A 15,230-nucleotide genomic window follows, 5' to 3' on the forward strand; every position below is an offset into this window, starting at 1 on the left:
ATATTAGATGTATTACCGCATTGTGAGATAAAGCTCCAAGCTTTTTAATAGATGTTGAAGAAATTCTGTTTTGGCTTACTGCTGGCTTCTTTTTATTAGACTTGTATGACCAAGATCGGTCAAAAAGGACATAAAGAATATTTGGAGAAATATGAGAAATACTGAGCGCTTCGAGGAAAGCATTTCTATTGTTGCTGCTAAGTCAAACTGATTCGTGTTTAAAAATCAACTCTGGTACAAAATGACAAACTATTGAAAACGGTAAAATAACAACCTTTTTCCTATGATATCAATGAATGTTCTGTCTGCATAGATTCTTGCTCCTGCTGCCTGTTTTCATTCTGAATAACGTGTAGTTTTTCTGCAAAGTCCAGCCGGGTGTAATAAGGGTGTGGGCAATCATTGGACAGAGGCAATCAGGTTAGCACCAGATAAGAAAAAGTTCACCCTGTGCTGTCTGGTCCACCCAGATGTCATCACAGTATGCTAATGAGCCGGGGGCCTTTAAGTGCAGGAGCCCAGCAAGCAGAGCAGTTAGGAGCCTGTGAACCAGACACAGACACATAGCAGCCATAAAATATCAACATGTGAAGGAAAGTGTCAGCGAGCCACTGCATGCAAAAAGGTGAGTATGTAACACAGAGACGTCGCTGAGGCTTCAATGGGCTTTGTGGCTCTGCAGCAGGTGACAGAGATGTTGTTGGTGCAGGGTTAATGATGTTTTGTTTGTTTTTTGTACTTGTTTAACAGTACACTTTAGTAAAAAAAGAGACTTTTCTTCTGACTGGCATTTGAATACATGCCTTTTTTTAAAAATAGCATCGTTACCATGTGATTAACATTTTCATTGGCTGACCTTCACTGTGCATCACTGATGAGTCGTCTGTCTTTGCCTTGCAGATTACAAACACAGCCGGAACTCGCTGCGAATTAGTTATGCCTTGTGTCCTGGACAGGATATCATCTTATACTGTAAGTTTATTAAAGAGACACTACAGTATAGATGATGTACTATCCAGGGTTTAATTCCCCCTCCGGCACTATCAGCACACACTCTGGCCTAACTGTCTGCGGTAGGCTGCACACTGCAGAGGAGGGCCGTCAAACCGTTACCATTACTGAGTTTAGCAATGGTAAGGGTTATATGGCTCTCGCTCAATGTCATCTGGACCGGGAGGATGAAAAACGGTGGTGATTGATGTGTTATTCATGAGCTTCTGAATGCTTTTGATAGCATGTTTGTGATGTACTTGTGGATGCATGTAAAATAAAGCTTTTTGCTCCCAAACAAATGAGTACCTCGTTATTTTGATAAAAACACATCTAAAGCAGGGTATAGGCATTCTCTTGCAATATCTTGTGTTTGAAGGATTACTTTAATGTGCTGGCTGACATGAGCTATATTTTCAAGCAGCAGTTGGCTTGTCTAAGTGGTGATCTCTGCTGCGCAACCGGCTTGTCTAATCACTGGGAAGCAGCCGTTGCAGAGAGCAGGGAGAGCTTGAGGGGCTGACACAGCTTCTGAGACATTCAAGGCCTCTCCCTCCCTCCCGTCGTCCTTGCTTTAGGCCACTAGCTGGTTATTCATCAAGATGCCCCGGATAGAGTAACCGTCGAGTTAACTCTCAGGCAGCAGGAATGAATCCAATCACCATTATCTGACCCATTTTAGCATCAGGTTAGTGCTCCATTTTGCCATCCATTAGGGAGACAATTCAGCCCTCGGGGGCAGTGCTGGTCTTTATAAGAGCCAAAAAAGCATATGGAGGGGAGAGGGGGTAAGGAGGAGGAGAGAGAAAAAAAGGAAGAACGCGGCGGAATAAGAAATGATAGTTGCAGGGATGGATGGCCACACTTCAAAGGCAGTGGAGAAGGCTAAAGTGATGTGGGAGTGGAGGGAACAGGGGCGGATGGTACATCAGGGACTTTAGAGTGAACATGACTGTGCAGGTTCCGCTAGGCACGAAGCGCCCGCCAAGTAAAAAGCTCTGAGAGCCAAAGATAAACCATCGGCCTTTTCACAGCTCGCCAAACCTGCTCAGCCATGAACCCACTGTCAAACTTGTGTCAAAACATCCATTTGATGAGTCTGTGTCATGTTTGTTGCCTTAAATATATCATTGCTAAATAAATGGCAATAATTCATTACAGTCCATTCTGCAGCTTCAGTAAGCTGCTTTTAATAGACATATTTTCTCCACTTCACTGATTTAGAAATGTCAAATTTCTTCTAAGTCGGGGAACCCCTCACAGTTTTCCACCACTATAATAACAGCATCTTATAGGTAACATCTTTACATAAAAATCTTTAATAATGTCTTGTCTGCACGAAACAGTAAGAGTACAATTTATTTCCTTTAAACAGGTACCATCTCAGTAGGAGCTCTGGGTCTGTGGATATATGCCACCTCGCAGCTCCACGTCTGACTCATGATGAGATCTTATCCTTTGTTCGAATCTTCAGGTCTGTCCTTTGCAGAGAAAAATACAAGAGTCATCTCAAATCCAGCTGGATCTGTTTCCACCACTTTGTCTCTTCAGGATTTCACCATTAAAGTCCTTCCATCCTATTCACTTCTTCAGCTTGACTGAGAGCTTCAGCTTTACTTCCCTCAGGAAGACCTGGCTCAGGTCCTCACTGGCCTCTCGAGCGATCCGTGCTACCATCTGGCCGGCTGTGCCGATCACCATCCTCTATAGACACAAGAAATACAGCAACATCAGGCACCAGCGACTAGACAGGGCCATGGGTTTTTTTGCTGCAGGAAATGACATATGAGTAATGCGGGTTTAAGAGACATAAACTTAGACTTAAAAGGTCCGTGTGGAAAATAGTTTCATGGTATCTGTAGATATAACAGCAAAGGATAATAGAAGGTATTATAAAATCAAGGTTAAGATGGCATATTTGACAAGAAATAACAAAAATCAGAACCTAAAAAAGAACTTGGCAAAGATTAAACAATTAAAACACAACCAGACAAAAGGACAAAAAATGTTTAGTCCATTATGCATTTTCTTATATTGATAATTCATTTGAATACCTACTAACTCTATAATTCAATGTATTTTACATCTCACTGAGGTTTTCCATCTAAAAAGAATTATGAATTACTTAATTCATAATTATGAAGAACTTAAAAAAATGTCATTTTAAATTTAGTCAAAGAAAACTGGACAAGATGGCTTTGTACCAGGAACTATTCATAAAATAAATGAGATTCAATTACTTTGGTCAGTCATCCCTGTGAGTTCTACCTGAGCTACATTTCTGTAGTCATTCCTTTGATTAATGTAAAAGCTAAAGACTGGTGTTGGATGAGTCACTCTACTTGGAGGTCATTGGCCCTGAAACATTTCAGCATGACAGATGTAGCTTCAAATATTCTTTGCCATCAAATATACATGGTTTAGAAAGGCTACTCAAATATTTACAAGTTAAAAACACAAGGAAAAAGCAATCTGGAGGTATGGGGGAACGGCAAATACATATCAGAAGCCATCAGAGAGGCTACAGGTGTCATGGACAGTCACATGCCTGCCACGGGCCCAGCATCCTGAACATCCAACAGTGATATTTCAGACTGTGGAAACATCTAATTACTGTAAAAAAAAAAAAAAAAAAAACTACCAAACAGGAGAAAACATTCATTTGAGTGTCCTGATTGTGATAACAAACAGACTAATAATGACTTTTTGACAGCTATGATATTTGTCATTTGGCATTGGAAGCCAAAGGTGATAACAGTCAGCATAATGGGATAGAGTACTTTATTAATCCCAAAGAGAAATTGCAGCAGCCTAGTCACATAAAACACAAAAATATATAAGGTAGGTATAAACAATAAAATTTAAATGTATGTTAAACTAACCCAAGACTTTATATAGGCAGCTAGACATACAGTATGTTTACAGATGAGTCAAAGCTCATATTTAGTACAAAGGCCTAATAGATATTTCTCAAAAAGCCAGAAATGTGTAGAGAGCACTTACCATGTGAGTGTCTTTCTTGGCATAAAGTTTCACAGAAATATTGAGCTCACAATTTTCTCCATCTTGCCAGAGTTCAACAGACTGAAAACAGAGACAAATGTTAACAATGTACTCACTTCCAGAAAAGTCAATAAAGTGGATGTTAACGAGGAACAGGAGATGTCAGCTGTTGGCTTAGACCAGTGGCCATTACTACATATCCCAAAATTCTTGGCATGTGTATTAAAGATGTAATCCAGATGAGCCTGACTGGGAAATCAGCTGCTTGCCATGTTTTTGCTTTTCTATTCATGTGTTGAAAGTTTGTCAGAAACATATAACAAATGAAGACTGTAATCCACTTTGTTTAGGTGGTGTGATTCCACACGTGTGGATGCAGGGCTACTACAATAGCAGTAAATACAGACCAACATGATAAATAACATGCAGAGAACAATGAAACATTGAAAATACTGCCCAAATGGGAAATTACATATACAAAATGGCCCTCCAGGGTGCATACGAAAAGCAGAAGTGAAGTAGGTGGAGGCTGGGGCCAATAGCTGCATCAAAGCACATGTCAGCATGTAGAGAGTGAAGGGATTTAAATAAGCCACAGAATCAGTGCAGTCAGATGTGACAGGTGTAGTCAGTTAGCTGTCAGCTTATCATCACGTGTGACTTAGAGTGCCCCTGCAAAACTGGTTCATTAGTCACCTGTGTCATTGTGTAGGGCACTTCCTGGGGCAGATGCTCCAGAAGCTTCTCTCTGATGATGTTGGTGCAGACTTCCTCTGGACTCTGGTCAGTCAGGACCTCACTGTGGTACTGCCACGATCCCGGCTTGGCCGCAACCATAAAGTAGCTCTACGAGACAAGAACGAGATACACGCATGGTTATTATCGTAAGATAAAAACAAAACAAACACTAATTGATACAAAAATAACAATGAGATGTTGTGAAAAAACTAATACTGAACTAAAGCCATCTCATAAACCAAATACGCAAAAAAATAAATAAATAATGCATTTTAGTTCAGCGTTAATTTGGTTTTACTGTGGGATGGGGCATTTTAGTCAAGTATTGTACCTTCAGCGTGTCCACGTCCTCTCTATCCACAGACGAGAGCATGAAGACATCCTTGAAGTGAGGCCAGCCCTGCTGGCTCCTCAGCGCCTTCAGTTGCTCTTTGCTCAGCAAAGTGTTTGGCTCAGCGCTACCCTCAGGCCCTGCGCTGTCCTCGTCAGGCGATAACTCTGAATCCCTCTCTGGCCTCTTTTCAGCCCACGGAGGCTTGATCACTGGCCTGACCCGCATTCTGCGTCCGTTCACCATTCCACATGTCAGCTCCGCTGTGATATCCAGCAGCCTGTCCTTAGCCTCGACCAGGTCTACCTTAAAAACAGAGGAGCACCAGTGAAGACATCAGTATGACTTTTCAGTGCAGGTGAACATTTCTTTGAATGTTTTGGGAAGTATTCAAGGAAAGTCTGGTGATATTCTATATTTTACTTATTGTCAACAGATCCCACAAAAAGACCAAAACCAACAATAAACTGGGTGACATGTTCCTTCATTACCATAAACATGGGCACTGTAGTTTATTTTGACTCAATTTCACATACACCGTCCTGCTGCTATAAATACTCACTAACACACCGATTATGGAATAATCTGCACCTGAAAATAATCCTCAACAAATTACAAATGATTTAATCCTGTTTGAGTAAAGTCTGCTATAAGCTACAGTGGCCTGCTGTTATAGGAAATGATTTAGCCTTTAGAAAAAATGAAACTATATATCCATGAAGATATGTCCATAAAGATTTCCGTCTATTATTCTGGGGAAGAATACCTTATTGAGGATCAGGATTGCAGGGATGTCAGGGTGCTGGGCCAGGCATTTGAGCACCTCGAAGTCAAGCCTGTTGCACATCCATCTGTCTGCCACATCCACCATGACTACCACTGAGAATGGATACAGTTCAAATTACAAGCCCTTGAAACTCAGCACTATATTACATTCTTAGCTTTAAATCTGTTATACAAAAGCCTCGAAAAGAAAATTGCAGCTCAAGTTCAACTAATAAAAGGCTCAGAGTAAATTTATATCATACTTAAGTCAGCTTCTTTGACTGTGTTCCAGGGATCCACGAGCAAAGACTTCTCCAACTGGTGTCTGTGGAGTGTCCATGCATATATTACACTGTATAATGATACTGCATGTAGACTACAGACTTTGAAAAATACCAAAAATCTAAAAAAGAAAGGCACCTTTTGACCTTTGACAGAGTGGTGAGACCCGGAGTGTCCAGTAATATCTAAAAAAAAAATACACACATATGTATTTACTTTTGAATGGCATTATTCAATTATAACAGAAAAGACATGAAAAAGCTCTTACTATCTGTGTATCATCCTCTGTTAGGACGCCCAGGGCACGTGACCGTGTAGTGTGTACTTTCTTGGACACAGCAAACACCTTTAAGAAATAGTCATTGACTTTACAAACTGAACACCACCTTGCTCCTCAGTAAAACAGATACATTATAGCGTGCAGGTTTAAAAGGCAGACAGTTCAGACAGAGACCTTTCTGCCAAGGAGCTGATTGGACAATGTGGACTTCCCAGCATTTGGGGCACCTATTATGGCCACTTTCAAAACCTTTGCATTGTCAGGCTGATCTGGATGTCTCAGTAACAAAGACAACTGTTCACCTGAAAACACACAAACAAAAAGAATGACTAGACAGACAATAAAAGGAAATATGACAGCAGTAAAATAAAGGAACTAGAACATCAGATTGGTGGCAAGATGACATCGGCAGAATTTGGAAAAGGGCTGGGCCTTGAATGATCAGATGGGTTTAGGGATGTAAATCTCTGAGGCAGTGGTCTGATTACCACTGTCTGGGGGAACCGAGGCTGGAAGGCGATGTAAACTGCTGTCTGCCTCGGCTGCTTTGCCTTTCATCAGTCTGTTGAGAAATGCCTCTGATGTAATAAAGCAAGCAGGAGTGAAGATAAATCCGTTCCTCCCTCCTCGGCTGCAGGCAGCGTTTCCTGTAAAGACATCAACATCTCCATCACTTCACTGTCAGCAGGGCTGCAAGGTAACTGACTAATTCTGCTTACTTGGATGTTAATATGACACAGTGTAATAATGCATCCGGATGGTCCTCATTCCACAAAAAAACAACATGCCTTAATGAAAGTCTGCTTGTAGCTAAAGGGGCATAAAGTATTTTTAATTGTTATTAACAGTGTCGGTAGTTCTTCAGCTACCGCTGAAACACAACACATCGATAGGCAGGCATTTTGATAACTGATAAATCGTTTAATTAATTTATCAAGATCAAAATTTGCTGGTTCCATTTACTCAAATGTGAAGATTTGCTGCTTTTCTTTATTTTAGATTATTGTAAATTGCATTAAAAACTAAATATTGTTGAGGTTTGGACTGTCTTCAAGCAATCTGAAGACATCACCTTCTTGGGCACTGCAAAATTGTGATGGACACTTTTTAATATTTCATAGACTAAACGATTATTTGATTTGTTGAAAAAATGTCACAGATTACTCCATAATGAAAATAAGCAGCCCTAGTTCAAACAAATACAGGGATGTAGTGTAGGGTGACCCACTCGAACCCAGTTTGCCCTAACCCTTCAGGCATGTTTTAAGAAATATAAAAATACTCTCTCTAATTACCTCATTAGAAATTCTTCAAATTTTATCTACTCCTTCTCCCCCCTTTGAAAAATACAGAATGTATGAATATTTAAACATTGTTCATTTCAACAGGTTAACTGCTGGACACAAGATGCCTCCTACTTTACTGTAAAGTCCATTCTTAGTGAATGTGCACTGGAGGTTTCAAGTTTCCACATCACATTTGTGTAAGTTACATATATTGAACCATGCTGGCTTCCACAGTAGCTGTGATATCGCAAAACCAAGCTTGTATGTAGGAGCCTTCGACTCAGATTTAAGGTGAGCACAGAGGAACTTTCCCACTTCAGCAAATGAATGTGAAAACAGCCTTTTAGGGTCAATCTCTGCACATAGACCACAGTGTACAGTGTACCACGGTGAAGCTCAAACATCCAAGTAAAACACATTTTGAGTGGAGGGGGTCTTTAAATTCTGTCGAATCTTTAAAGGGTAAACTATCAGTAAATCTGAATGACTGTTTTCTAAAAATGGAAAGAAAATGGTGAATTTTATGAAAATAAATGACTTGTGTTTATACTGGTGGGTGTGTTGCCCTCATATGTTGTCATTATCTCTCATGTATCCTGTCTGTGCCCTGTCTCGGACGACACAGGCGTTATTGAGGGAAATAAAAAGCAGCATAATACCACTTCAATTCACGTGTTAGCAAACAGCCTGCGCCCCAGAGGAGCGAAGAGGTGCCCTGATTTGTTTTGTCGCCCGGCTCCCTCAAAACGTCAGTGTGCGCTACTGAGCTGAAGGTCACATTTTCTCCATTTTCTATTTATCCCATGCTTTACTATTAGCACAATATGTTTCCTTGCTAAAACATAAAAAACAAATGAGCAACAGAAAACCCTGTTTGGGACTGACCCGGTGTGAGAAGCCATGACGCACTTTCCTGACGAGCAGACACGACGACCCGTCTGGAGAGGACGGCGGACTCTCTGAACAACCGACCACACACTCTGAAAGCCATTGAGCCTTGATAACAGTTACTGTTGTATTTCAGGTGATATGACAGTGTTTATCATTTCAGAGGTGAGCCGCTTGTTTACATTCACGTTGCCTACAGGGTGAAACCATGTTGCTTTGACCAAACGAGAAACGTCTTCCGCTCTGAAGAGAGTGCCCAGTGAGGTTTGCGTGGAAAGCTACACCGCCCCCTAGCGACCAATATGTCAACTACAACATGTTCCTTCATCCTAAACTGTCTGTAACATAAGACTCACATTAGTGGTGGCCCGCAAAGCTTTTAAAGTCAAATACCAGTTTGACCACGGACACCTGGTTAAATGGGCTTTGTCGAAAGGAACCCAGATACAAATGTCTCGTATGTCTCTTGTATGACACGACTTATTTACATGCATTTGTTGATATGTACATACACTCTTATCTTGACTCAACAAATACTGCACCAGTACAATAAGCTTCAGTTTGTAGATCAAAAATGACAGATCTGGGTCTAAGTGACCACAAAATGATTGCACAAGACTAAAGCACTGAGGAAAGAAATAAAATGAGAGCTAAGGACTGAGACAGAAGATCATTTAGTTTAGAGGGACTAAAGAGAGGAAATCATTCAAGTGGACAACGCTGTGCTATAGGTTATGAAGCCATTTTGACATGTATAATAATTGCATGGTTATTTTACATTAACATGTACATTAATATGTAAAATAACTAAACAAAATAACAGTCATGCGTCATTTTGCAGTAAACCCTCTCTAACTCCCAGGAGACCCCTGGGGCCCCAGTTGGGGAACCACCTGTCTACAGCAGGTAGGATATTCAGAGGCTAATGGCAAATTCAGATCAGCTCATCACAATGCACAAACACATTTGCCGACATGAGCAACTCGCAGTTTAAAATGGATGACAGCGCTCAAAGGATCTTTTGGCTCGGATGATATTCTCTAGATTACTTTGTGAGGGATGGTGTGCCTGTAACCACAAATCAGATTGCACTGTGCAGACTTTTTCTTTCCCTCTTGTCCCTTGAGTACACAAAACAGAGCTTGTCCCAGAGGGTGCTTGAAGCACAGTTGTGACAATGTTGTCAAGGATATATCGAGCATCTGTGCTTATAGCAATATGCCAACCTGAGGAAAACACTGCATGCTCGTATACTCCGTATGCCCTATAACTCTTCAGTACTAATTCACAATGACAAGCTGATATAATGACTTGATAACCATGAAGTCTGTAAGGTTAATCATCAGACTAAAAGGACACAGTTTGCATATTGATTGATGATTGTAACATGTTGTTTTCATTCTGTATGGCAAAGCCAGGCAGAGCAGATGTCTCCCCATAGTCCATCAAACACGCCGGCTGTTTGTTAGTCCTCGAGGACTTGCTCCGGGTGGAACAAACACCTCCACTGGGGAGGATGATGAAGGATATCAGGTAGCTCACAATCTGTCATCATCTAACTCTAAAAGCTCAGCAGCAATGGAAGGCCAACAAAAATGGAGCTTTTAGAGACACTTACTGCCGAATTCCAATTGAACCAGAAACCAAAAGGATATTTGAGGATCAGTAATGTTTGAACTTTCTCTCTATCTGCCTCCCTCCCACTCTCTCTCTCTCTCAAATTCATTCAAGGCCTTTTCTCCCTCTGGGCTTTCCTCACATGGCCATCTCACGTGGGAGTGTATCAGAGTCCTTTCTATGACTGCATTAACTTTGGCCTTCCGAAAGAGCTCTCTCTCAAAAAAAAAGACAAAAAGGCTTCGCCTGCAGACCATTTAATCATAAGCTGTAGCCCACTTTGCCACTTGAAGTGCACTTGCCAATGAGATTCAGCATGGTGTGATGGAAAACCTCCCTCAGTATTCCTAATTAATCTTGTTTTCTGTAATTCTAACAGAACACTTTGTGTTGATAAGGAAAGGGTCAAATCTCCCTGAAAAGGCAGAATTCTTCTGTCGCTGAACCAAGTGATGTCAGACACAGACCCTCCACCACTTCAGGTTTCGCTCTGGCAACCTCTCTTGTTGATTTGCTAATAACACTAGCTGGGATTAGACGTGCAATTACTGTGAGCTTCTGCACTAATAGGAAAGTCTCGCAGGTCATGAGGAAGAACAAAGTTCATGGAATAATAAGCACAAGCCATGGGGCATGTCAACAAGGAGGTGGGAAAAACAATCAGTCAGTGCGTCAGAGCATCCATCACTCATTGCTGAATGCAGTGAAAGGTGTGATGCTGCACAGCTGGCTGACTAGTCTATAAAACAGCAGCTGCGGACTCCAACGCAGATAGCCCATTTGTAAAGGATCCCACAGATTAATGAATGGATGGATAAATTTCCATATTTGACAAATGAGAAAGCAGTGAGATTTAACTTCGATTTATGTCTTACGTGACGCCCTGAAGGTCCCCCAAGGTCCCTCGATTCAGCAATCACTGCTCCATATGTCCTTGCTCGGACTGCTTTTTAAAAGAGGTGATTTAGCTCCCAAACTACCCATATAGGTCACACTGATGCTCTGATTGTACAATCTCTCTCTCAGTGGGGGAGATAAAGGGGGGGGGGGACTTTTATTCATTCTAGACTTGCAATCGATGTGACTTGTCTGTGACGTGGATCAATAATGCCTCTCTTTGAAATCATCAATCATGTCAGTGGTGAATTTAAAAAGCGTAATTAGGAACAGCGTTCTTAAACATCCTGTATTGATGTCTTCTTTGGTATGGAGAAAGACACCATTCTGCATCATTAACTTTGTATTATTGCCTGATGGAGCCTGCTGCTGCTACTTCCCCACCTGCTGAACTCAGAGCGCTGTGTGTGATTGGGCTTTCAGACCAAATTCTCCCCTCATTCACTTGCCGATGGGGGAAGTGAAGCTCGCAGGCCTAAATTTGGCTGGTGTATTGTAATAAGCCCAGTCCGTCCTGGAACCCAGGCCATGGAGTTATCCTTCACAATGCTTTATATCAGAAATGTTTGTGCAGTTGAACATGTGTAATTTTCTCTGTAATCATCTTATTTGATTGCTTTTGTGCAGGTTCTAACCTGACATGACATTACATGGCCATGAGCACACATTCTCCAGCATTCCCATAACTTGCCACAATCTTCTGTGTTGTCCATCTGTCTCTCTCTGGTAATAAAATGGTATCAATACTGTGGAGAGGGCAGGTGGGCGGTTGTAATGGAGTAATTTATTTTAGTTGTCACAGAAATATAAGTCTTTGATTAGGGAGCTATACACATCGGGCTACACAAATAGAACCTTTCATCAAATCACAAAGCATGTGACACTATTGACTGTGGAGTCTTCTCACTGGGTTTTATCTTCCCCAAGATTCATCATACAATATGTGAAGAGCACAATGATGGGTAATGCAGCTCAAGGCAAATCTTGTGCCAGTGTACCGGATGAGGATTACATTCGGGCCAGTAAAAGGCATGAACAAGCTGTATTTTTGGAAGGTAAAATGAAGATTTTGATGCAAGAAGTGATGATAATCATTATTAAATGACAAACTGAGTGTGTCAGAGATTCGTGACATCCTCGCCACACGTTTGGTGGCTCCTCAATGGGTATTTTTCCCAGTCTGGAAACGTAAAGGTCTGTTCACCAAAATTACAAAAAAAAACATATGTTCCCGCATACCCCTAGCATTACATAGCCATGCAGATAATGTTGATTTTCATTGCTGAGGTTTCATAAAACGTGGTCATCACCCCAATACAATGGAATTTTGTTTGTGGTACTTCCATTCCACCTTGCTAACAACACTATACACCAGCATGGCGTAGTCGTTTAAGTGATTCATGTTTTGGTGTACAGGCAACATTTGGCTTGTTGCTCAAAAAGTACTAAACAGACAAGTGACCTTTATCAATGTTACTTTTGGAGCAACAAGAAAAATAAATAAAAAAATAAATGAGTGTAGAACGAATGCAGATGCTTCCATACAGAGCACAATGGCTCACTGGATGGTTTGATGAGTATGAAAAGGATGTGAATCATATGCTGTGGCCTGCACACTCACCAGATCTCAACCTGATTTTAATATTAAAATATTGCCGACATGAGCAACTCGCTCAAATATTAGACAACACTCTCCACCACCATCATCATCAAAGCTCAAATCATTCATCATCTTGGAGAATCTATGCCAAGGGGCATTGTTGTCCAGTACCTTACTAACATATGTTGTTGTTTTTTTCCTTAAATATGTCAACCCATTATTGCTTACTTATTAAAACACTACATCATTACTTTATTACAACCCACAAATTGACCATGAATCTTCAAAGGTTGGGATGATTAAGTTTCCTCTTCTGTGCACCTGTGTGTGAATTATGAGGGGAACACAGTGGTACAGTAAGTGATCTGGAGAAAATTAACTTTTCTGACATTTATCATGTGAACTAAGTGTAATAAGAAGACAATGACTAATTGATTACAAAAAAAACTAATTGTAGAATATATCCCAGGTTTTGGGTGATTCAACTTTAAAGCACAGTCACATTCAATTATGGAAGAAGTATTCAGGTCCTAACACTACTGCAATGTATATATATTCATTTACAAGTAAAAGACCTGCATTCAATTTTGCTCAAATAAAAGAATGGACATATTGTTGGCAAAATGTACTGAAAGTATCAAAACTAAAAGCACTCATTATCCAGAATGGTAAAATCAGAATGTTATAATATTGTATGTATTATATTATGGGATTATTATCATTATTATTATTATTATTAGTGCATTAACATGTAAGCAGCATTTTAATGTTATAACTGGTCAAGGTGGAGCCAACTTTAACTAGCATACTTGATATATGGTTGTTGGATAGTTTAATTAATCAAATAACAATGCATCATATTTTATGAACTGATTATATGTTTTGCAATGTAAAATCTCAATCTTCAACGCAACTGGTGACTACAGCTGTCAATTTAAGTGCCTCAAAATTGTACTAAGTACAGTATTTAACAAAATATGTTTAGTTAATTTCCACCACTGGTCACATTATATGCAAAGCTAACTGAGCACCATAACTAATTTAATTATTTCACCTTCCACATGGCAAACGTCGTAAAAGTATTTTGACATCCAATTGAATTTCACACTGGCTGTACCTTTAAACCACTCGGCTGTACTGCGCAGCGGACAGTGCAGTCTGGAACGGTCCCAGTTACTGCGCATGCGTCGGAAGTTGCTGCCGCAGACAGCAGCAGCAGCAGTGATTCGGCAGCGCAGGGCAACGGGAGAAAATCTGTCCGTTTTAAACCATGGCGACGTACTAAACGATGCCTTTCGCAGAGGTAAACGGAGAGTAAGTAGTCGTATCTTAATAACACGCTTGCTGCCTGATACTGTGTGACATCCTCTCAAATTGTGGCATAAATAATAGGAAAGCTTGAGAAGGCAACAATGGGACTGTGTATGTTTCAGACTGGCTGGCTAGGTTAGCTAGCCCGGAGCCCGGGCAGTCAGCTGGCACACTGACTGGCAACATGCAGGTTTATAGCCACTGTACCGGTCCCCTGTATTGTCTGTATATCTACTATAAATCCTTACGACTTAACTGTCTTTTATGAGCCAAAAATGTTTTATTTAGTTACTAAAGGAGCCATAAATTCTAGTTTAACAGCTGGTGTTAATTGAATGAAACTGGGCTTGTGTTGTTGAGCTGGTTAGCTAGTGTTTTTTTGGCAATTTGACAACAACCAGCGAGGATTAAGTAGTGCTCCATTTGCCTGCCAAATCATCATTATGATTATATCTTCATCATTATGATTTTCATTGTCCTGATGCAGACAGTTTTGTGCCACCTCTCAAGAGAAATTATAAGCTCCTTTCCTGGAAGAAGCCAGGTGTAGATGAAGTTGGAAGTGTGGTTCTCTTATGCTATTCCCGGTGTATGGTATAGCTGTCACCGAGTTGTCTCCCACTGCTAGTATCTGATACACTCATTAGGACATGCATGCATATATCCAAATTTAGAGTGTCAGTCGTCTTCACCCGTGATACAGATGTGTGCGCTCCTTGCTCGCCAGCGTGTCTGCAAATAGCACCTCTTAATATAACGGCAGAGGAAAGTGTTTCCACCTGCAAAGGCAAGTGTTAAAAGGTGATAACAAAAGGTTGACGTCACCGGGCTCATCCTGATCCTGCCGCACAACCTCGACCACAGAGGAGGTGGAGGAGGAGTGCAGGAGGAGTAGTTTCAGAGGAGGAGAGCAGCTTTTTTTTTTTTTTTGCCATAACGTCTAATGGTTCGTGTCTGGAAGGAAAAGGCCTATCGCTGATCAAATTTCGGGTATCTTAAGGGCACACTTAACTAATGGGATCCTATCGATGCTCCCCCCCAAGCCTGATCTTTACACGGCGGAATGTTAATGTTGCCACAGCCTGTCCGTGTTGTCTTTGGCTGCTCTGAGTCTGGCTTTATTGTTGTACTCGGTCTATAATGTCACGGAGCTTGACGGATATTATTAACATACCGCAGTAAAGCAACACTTCTGTGACTGACTGGACTATGGCAGTGATCGGGTTTACGCTGCACATGGTA

The 15,230-nt window shown here is 41.0% G+C and overlaps 2 protein-coding genes and 1 long non-coding RNA gene across 8 annotated transcripts in view; 2 read left to right on the forward strand and 1 right to left on the reverse strand.

Moving 5' to 3' along the window:
* On the forward strand, positions 1-1,288 carry LOC122888448. The gene is made up of 2 exons (XR_006380701.1): positions 1-625; positions 901-1,288. It is a non-coding gene; the product is annotated as an uncharacterized LOC122888448 (long non-coding RNA).
* An 857-nt stretch (positions 1,289-2,145) lies between these two features.
* On the reverse strand, positions 2,146-8,810 carry eral1 (Era-like 12S mitochondrial rRNA chaperone 1). Of its 2 annotated transcripts, none has more exons than XM_044222898.1 (11): positions 8,561-8,809; positions 6,878-7,036; positions 6,564-6,691; positions 6,378-6,455; positions 6,248-6,294; positions 6,091-6,152; positions 5,829-5,941; positions 5,063-5,368; positions 4,690-4,839; positions 3,994-4,074; positions 2,146-2,694 (listed from the first exon to the last, which is right to left on the reverse strand). In XM_044222898.1, the coding sequence occupies exons 1-11, from the start codon at positions 8,664-8,666 to the stop codon at positions 2,572-2,574; spliced, it is 1,353 nt and encodes a 450-aa protein (XP_044078833.1). In that variant the 5' UTR covers positions 8,667-8,809; the 3' UTR covers positions 2,146-2,571. The 2 variants fall into 2 exon arrangements, with proteins under 2 accessions (XP_044078833.1, XP_044078834.1); XM_044222899.1 differs by lacking the exon at positions 2,146-2,694 and adding an exon at positions 3,541-3,603 and having other exon boundaries at positions 8,561-8,810.
* A 5,015-nt stretch (positions 8,811-13,825) lies between these two features.
* fam222ba (family with sequence similarity 222 member Ba) overlaps positions 13,826-15,230 on the forward strand; it is a 28,754-nt gene continuing 27,349 nt past the window's right edge. For 2 of the 5 annotated variants that reach the window (XM_044222089.1, XM_044222097.1), the window contains exon 1: positions 13,826-13,991. The gene's annotated coding sequence lies outside the window, so the exon portion shown is untranslated. Of the gene's footprint in view, positions 13,992-14,849; positions 15,228-15,230 lie in introns of those variants that run through there. The other 3 variants (XM_044222095.1, XM_044222093.1, XM_044222091.1) reach the window with 3 other exon arrangements.

Source organism: Siniperca chuatsi, linkage group LG14 (genome assembly GCF_020085105.1).
Source record: "Siniperca chuatsi isolate FFG_IHB_CAS linkage group LG14, ASM2008510v1, whole genome shotgun sequence".
Lineage (NCBI taxonomy): Eukaryota > Metazoa > Chordata > Actinopteri > Centrarchiformes > Sinipercidae > Siniperca > Siniperca chuatsi.

Excerpts from the sequence above, each read along its gene's own strand:
- eral1 (XM_044222898.1), bottom strand. The coding sequence starts at position 8,666 with ATGGCTTTCAGAGTGTGTGGTCGGTTGTTCAGAGAGTCCGCCGTCCTC. Across the intron at positions 6,456-6,563 it reads ATCAGCTCCTTGGCAGAAAG|GTGTTTGCTGTGTCCAAGAA; the intron begins GTCTCTGTCTGA and ends TATTTCTTAAAG. Across the intron at positions 5,369-5,828 it reads CAATCCTGATCCTCAATAAG|GTAGACCTGGTCGAGGCTAA; the intron begins GTATTCTTCCCC and ends TCTGTTTTTAAG.